At 51.9% G+C, this 6,322-nt stretch overlaps 2 protein-coding genes across 2 annotated transcripts in view; both read right to left on the reverse strand.

Moving 5' to 3' along the window:
* The window catches only part of LOC129846355 (proteasome adapter and scaffold protein ECM29-like), a 31,701-nt gene extending 28,131 nt beyond the window's left edge, over positions 1 to 3,570 (reverse strand). The window contains exons 1-4 of the mRNA XM_055914278.1: positions 3,106 to 3,570; positions 2,725 to 2,779; positions 2,496 to 2,610; positions 277 to 463 (exon numbers count right to left, since the gene is read on the reverse strand). Coding sequence (XP_055770253.1) covers positions 277 to 463; positions 2,496 to 2,610; positions 2,725 to 2,779; positions 3,106 to 3,570 — 822 coding nt within the window. The remainder of the gene's footprint in view (positions 1 to 276; positions 464 to 2,495; positions 2,611 to 2,724; positions 2,780 to 3,105) is intronic.
* LOC129846354 (proteasome adapter and scaffold protein ECM29-like) lies at positions 3,570 to 4,904 on the reverse strand. The gene is made up of 3 exons (XM_055914277.1): positions 4,768 to 4,904; positions 4,124 to 4,247; positions 3,570 to 4,005 (listed from the first exon to the last, which is right to left on the reverse strand). The coding sequence occupies exons 1-3, from the start codon at positions 4,900 to 4,902 to the stop codon at positions 3,671 to 3,673; spliced, it is 594 nt and encodes a 197-aa protein (XP_055770252.1). The 5' UTR covers positions 4,903 to 4,904; the 3' UTR covers positions 3,570 to 3,670.
* Between the last annotated feature and the right edge of the window lie 1,418 nt (positions 4,905 to 6,322).

Below are 6,322 nucleotides of genomic sequence, written 5' to 3' on the forward strand. Positions count from 1 at the left end.
AGAAGGAAAGGAGAGAAGGAAAGGAGACAAGGAAGAGAGACAAGGAAGGGAGAGAAGGAAGGGAGAGAGAGAAAAATAGAGGGTGCGATCACCACTAGTGACAAAAACTACTGAGTGAGTGTTTGAAAAGTGAAAACGGGTCAAATGAAGTCTCTGAATGTGCAGTTATCTGCTTCCAATAGAATCTGTTCAAAGACAAAAAACAGTGTTTATTCATATTTCTAATACATGTTGTTTTTCTGAACCTATGAGCTCATGTTCACTTCCTGGTTGTACCTTGCGGGAATTCCACATGGCGTGGTGATTGGCTAGGTTCATGAACTTGTAGACCAGATCCGGTTGGTTGAGGTCACTGGCCAATGAGCACAGCTCCTTGTAGGTGGAGAGTCCGTGTCCGTCGGGCGCTTTCCCCAAAGCTTCTCCCTGGAAGACCTCGGTGTCCTCCGACACGGCGTGCTTCACCCTGAACAGGTCAACACGACACCACTTGTTTAGTATGGTCTGATGAAAAGGTCATTACTGACCAATAGCATCTGACCGTAGCAAATTAAAAACTCTCCCATTGATCTGGTTAAAGTGTGAAGAGTCGTTTCACCAGTATTATTTTGTTCTGAACCCTAAACTGGGCCAGTGTGCAGCAGGTCACCACATGACCTCAGGATTACAAACACAACAGGTGCAGTTCTCCCTCACTCCCTCACCTTTACTTCCTTCCTCCATCCACCTCTCTCTCCCTCTCCTTCACTTCCTTCCTTCCACCCTCCCTCATCCACCCACCCTTCTCTCCCTCCATCCACCCTTCTCTCTCTCCCTCCCCCCTCCATCCAATCATCCCTCCCTCCATCCATCCATCCCTCCCTCCATTCATCCCTCCCCTCCCTCCATTCATCCCTCCCCTCCCTCCATTCATCCCTCCCCTCCCTCCATTCATCCCTCCCTCCCTCCATTCATCCCTCCCTCCCTCCCTCCATTCATCCCTCCCTCCCTCCATTCATCCCTCCCTCCCTCCATCCCTCCCTCCCTCCATTCATCCATCCCTCCCTCCCTCCATTCATTCATCCCTCCCTCCCTCCCTCCATCCATCCATCCCTCCCTCCCCTCCCTCCATTCATCCCTCCCTCCCTCCCTCCCCTCCCTCCCTCCCCTCCCTCCATTCATTCATCCCTCCCTCCCTCCCCTCCCTCCATTCATCCCTCCCTCCCTCCCCTCCCTCCATTCATCCCTCCCCTCCCTCCATTCATCCCTCCCTCCCTCCCCTCCCTCCATTCATCCCTCCCTCCCTCCCCTCCCTCCATTCATCCCTCCCTCCCCTCCCTCCATTCATCCCTCCCTCCCTCCCTCCCCTCCCTCCCTCCCTCCCCTCCCTCCATTCATCCCTCCCTCCCTCCCCTCCCTCCATTCATCCCTCCCTCCCTCCCCTCCCTCCATTCATCCCTCCCTCCCTCCCCTCCATTCATCCCTCCCTCCCCTCCCTCCATCCATCCCTCCCTCCCCTCCCTCCATTCATCCCTCCCTCCCCTCCCTCCATTCATCCCTCCCTCCCTCCCCTCCATTCATCCCTCCCTCCCCTCCCTCCATCCCTCCCTCCCTCCCCTCCCTCCATTCATCCCTCCCTCCCCTCCCTCCCTCCATTCATCCCTCCCTCCCTCCCTCCCCTCCCTCCCTCCCCTCCCTCCATTCATCCCTCCCTCCCTCCCCTCCCTCCATTCATCCCTCCCTCCCTCCCCTCCCTCCATTCATCCCTCCCTCCCCTCCCTCCATCCATCCCTCCCTCCCCTCCCTCCATCCATCCATCCCTCCATCCATCCCTCCTCCCCTCCATCCCTCCATCCATCCATCCATCCATCCATCCATCCCTCCCTCCATCCCTCCCTCCCTCCCCTCCATTCATCCCTCCCTCCCCTCCATCCATCCATCCATCCATCCCTCCCTCCATCCCTCCCTCCCTCCCTCCCCTCCCTCCATTCATCCCTCCCTCCCTCCCCTCCCTCCATTCATCCCTCCCTCCCTCCCCTCCCTCCATTCATCCCTCCCTCCCATCCATCCATCCATCCCTCCCTCCATCCCCTCCCTCCCCTCCATTCATCCCTCCCCTCCCATCCATCCATCCATCCCTCCCTCCATCCATCCCTCCCTCCCCTCCATTCATCCCTCCCCTCCCCTCCATCCATCCATCCCTCCCCTCCATTCATCCCTCCCTCCCCTCCATTCATCCCTCCCTCCCCTCCATCCATCCATCCCTCCCCTCCATTCATCCCTCCCTCCCCTCCATTCATCCCTCCCTCCCCTCCATTCATCCCTCCCTCCCCTCCATCCATCCCTCCCTCCCCTCCATCCATCCATCCCTCCCCTCCATTCATCCATCCCTCCCTCCCCTCCATCCATCCCTCCCTCCCCTCCATCCATTCATCCCTCCCCTCCATCCCTCCCTCCCCTCCATCCCTCCCTCCCTCCCTCCCTCCCTCCCTCCCTCCCTCCCTCCCTCCCTCTCTCACCTCTTGCCAGTCATCAGTGTTTCGACCAGTGTAGACACCAGTTCCTGCTGGTCTCCCTCTCCTCCCATCTCATAGACTAGACCAAGACCTTTAGACGCCACGTCCTGACTCAACTCTGGAGGAGACAGAGAGACAGATGAGGAGAGAGAGAGAGAGAGAGAGAGGGGATGAGAGAGAGAGAGAGAGAGGGGGGGGGCAGAGAGACAGATGAGGAGAGAGAGAGACTCACCGTCAGGGTCTGACAGGATGGAGATGAAAGCCGTCTGGATCTCCTTCAGGTGAGACTGGAAGATGAGACACAAGTTAGATAGAATCAATAACTCACAAGGACTTTAGTTCTCCATCACTTTCCTCTACCATCTTGGATCTCAGACTTGACATTTGACCCCTACTCTTGACCTTTCAATCAAGTCTGACCCCCAGCCCTGACCTCTGACCCCTGAGCCCCAGCCAGTCATACTGTACACTGATCTCTTTGTGTTGGTGCAGCTTCTTGACCCCCCCAGCCCTGACCCCTGACCCCCAGCCAGTCATACTGTACCCTGATCTCTCTCTGTGTTGGTGCAGCTTCTTGACCCCAAGCCCTGACCCCTAGCCAGTCATACTGTACCCTGATCTCTGTGTGTTGGTGCAGCTTCTTGACCCCCCAGCCCTGACCCCTGACCCCCAGCCAGTCATACTGTACCCTGATCTCTCTGTGTTGGTGCAGCTTCTTGACCCCCCAGCCCTGACCCCTGACCCCCAGCCAGTCATACTGTACCCTGATCTCTCTGTGTTGGTACAGCTTCTTGACCCCCCAGCCCTGACCCCTGACCCCCAGCCAGTCATACTGTACCCTGATCTCTGTGTGTTGGTGCAGCTTCTTGACCCCCCCAGCCCTGACCCCTGACCCCAGCCAGTCATACTGTACCCTGATCTCTGTGTGTTGGTGCAGCTTCTTGACCCCCCCAGCCCTGACCCCTAGCCAGTCATACTGTACCCTGATCTCTGTGTGTTGGTGCAGCTTCTTGACCAGAGAGAGCAGCCATATACAGGCAGCCTGTCTGACCCATAACCCCTGACCCCAGCCAGTCATACTGTACCCTGATCTCTGTGTGTTGGTGCAGCTTCTTGACCAGAGAGAGCAGCCATATATAGGCAGCCTGTCTGACCCCTAACCCCTGACCCCCAGCCAGTCATACTCTACCCTGATCTCTGTGTGTTGGTGCAGCTTCTTGACCAGAGAGAGCAGCCATATACAGGCAGCCTGTCTGACCCCTAACCCCTGACCCCCAGCCAGTCATACTGTACCCTGATCTCTGTGTGTTGGTGCAGCTTCTTGACCCCCCAGCCCTGACCCCTGACCCCAGCCAGTCATACTGTACCCTGATCTCTGTGTGTTGGTGCAGCTTCTTGACCAGAGAGAGCAGCCATATACAGGCAGCCTGTCTGACGTGGGGGTTTTGACTTGGGATGTACTTGGCCAGGATGGAGTTCAGCACCCAAGGCACCACATCGTTACTCTGCACATCTGACCCGGGAGACAGAGGATTGGACAGTTACTACATACAAACCACCAATAGAAACGCATAAAGACAACACCCAGAGCTGTGTTTCACACCGCAGGGAAGATGGAACCACTGTCTTACTGTCTGGGGGACTGTATTGTTCCTCAGTACAGGTCCATGGGTCCCTGGCAGCTCCAGAACTGGTCCCTATCGCAGCACTGGTGATGGCTTCACCTACTGTAAACTGTAGTTCTACCTGTTTAGCCTGGGAGAGAGAGAGAGAGAAAGAGAGAGAGGGGAGAGAAGAGAGAGAGAGAGGGGGGAAAACGAGAGTGAGGTGGAAAGGGGGAAGAGGAAAGGGTTAAATTCTTGCTTCTCATCATGTCAGTTTTTCCTGCATGATAAACAATGTCTTATGAAGCTTCATGAAGGTCCTATGAAGCTTAATGTAGGTCTTATGAAGCTTTACAGGTGTATTATGAAGCTTAATTTAGGTCTTATGAAGCTTTACGAGTGTCTTATGAAGCTTCAAAAAGGTCTTATGAAGCTTTACGAAGGTCCTATGAAGCTTTACGAAGGTCCTATGAAGCTTTACGAAGGTCCTATGAAGCTTTACAAAGGTCCTATGAAGCTTTACGAAGGTCCTATGAAGCTTTACGAAGGTCCTATGAAGCTTTACAAAGGTCCTATGAAGCTTTACGAAGGTCCTATGAAGCTTTACGAAGGTCCTATGAAGCTTCATAAAGGTATTAAAAAGCTCCATTAAATGAGAGTCAGTCCCCTACCTCCACAGAGTCCATGAGCCCCTGCAGCAGCTTCTTCTGGTGGGCAAAATCTCCATCTCCCACTGGTAGATAACCCAGAGTCTGGATGGCCCTCTCCTTCATCTGGACAGACAGAGACCACATGAATACACCCATCTATTAACTACACCCATCTATTAACTACACCTATCTACCTAACAGTCTGGACGGCTAACAGTCTATTAACTACACCTATCTACCTAACAGTCTGGATGGCTAACAGTCTATTAACTACACCTATCTACCTAACAGTCTGGATGGCTAACAGTCTATTAACTACACCTATCTACCTAACAGTCTGGATGGCTAACAGTCTATTAACTACACCTATCTACCTAACAGTCTGGATGGCTAACAGTCTATTAACTACACCTATCTACCTAACAGTCTGGATGGCTAACAGTCTATTAACTACACCTATCTACCTAACAGTCTGGACGGCTCCTCTCCATCTGGACACATCTAACTATTAACTACACCTATCTACCTAACAGTCTGGATGGCTAACAGTCTATTAACTACACCTATCTACCTAACAGTCTGGATGGCTAACAGTCTATTAACTACACCTATCTACCTAACAGTCTGGATGGCTAACAGTCTATTAACTACACCTATCTACCTAACAGTCTGGATGGCTAACAGTCTATTAACTACACCTATCTACCTAACAGTCTGGATGGCTAACAGTCTATTAACTACACCTATCTACCTAACAGTCTGGACGGCTCCTCTCCATCTGGACACATCTAACTATTAACTACACCTATCTAACTAACAGTCTGGATGGCTAACAGTCTATTAACTACACCTATCTACCTAACAGTCTGGATGGCTAACAGTATATTAACTACACCTATCTACCTAACAGTCTGGATGGCTAACAGTCTATTAACTACACCTATCTACCTAACAGTCTGGATGGCTAACAGTCTATTAACTACACCTATCTACCTAACAGTCTGGATGGCTAACAGTCTATTAACTACACCTATCTACCTAACAGTCTGGATGGCTAACAGTCTATTAACTACACCTATCTACCTAACAGTCTGGATGGCTAACAGTCTATTAACTACACCTATCTACCTAACAGTCTGGACGGCTAACAGTCTATTAACTACACCTATCTACCTAACAGTCTGGACGGCTAACAGTCTATTAACTACACCTATCTACCTAACAGTCTGGATGGCTAACAGTCTATTAACTACACCTATCTACCTAACAGTCTGGATGGCTAACAGTCTATTAACTACACCTATCTACCTAACAGTCTGGACGGCTAACAGTCTATTAACTACACCTATCTACCTAACAGTCTGGACGGCTAACAGTCTATTAACTACACCTATCTATTAACTACACCTATCTACCTAACAGTCTGGATGGCTAACAGTCTATTAACTACACCTATCTACCTAACAGTCTGGATGGCTAACAGTCTATTAACTACACCTATCTACCTAACAGTCTGGATGGCTAACAGTCTATTAACTACACCTATCTACCTAACAGTCTGGATGGCTAACAGTCT

The sequence above is a fragment of the Salvelinus fontinalis genome, unplaced genomic scaffold (genome assembly GCF_029448725.1).
Source record: "Salvelinus fontinalis isolate EN_2023a unplaced genomic scaffold, ASM2944872v1 scaffold_0497, whole genome shotgun sequence".
Lineage (NCBI taxonomy): Eukaryota > Metazoa > Chordata > Actinopteri > Salmoniformes > Salmonidae > Salvelinus > Salvelinus fontinalis.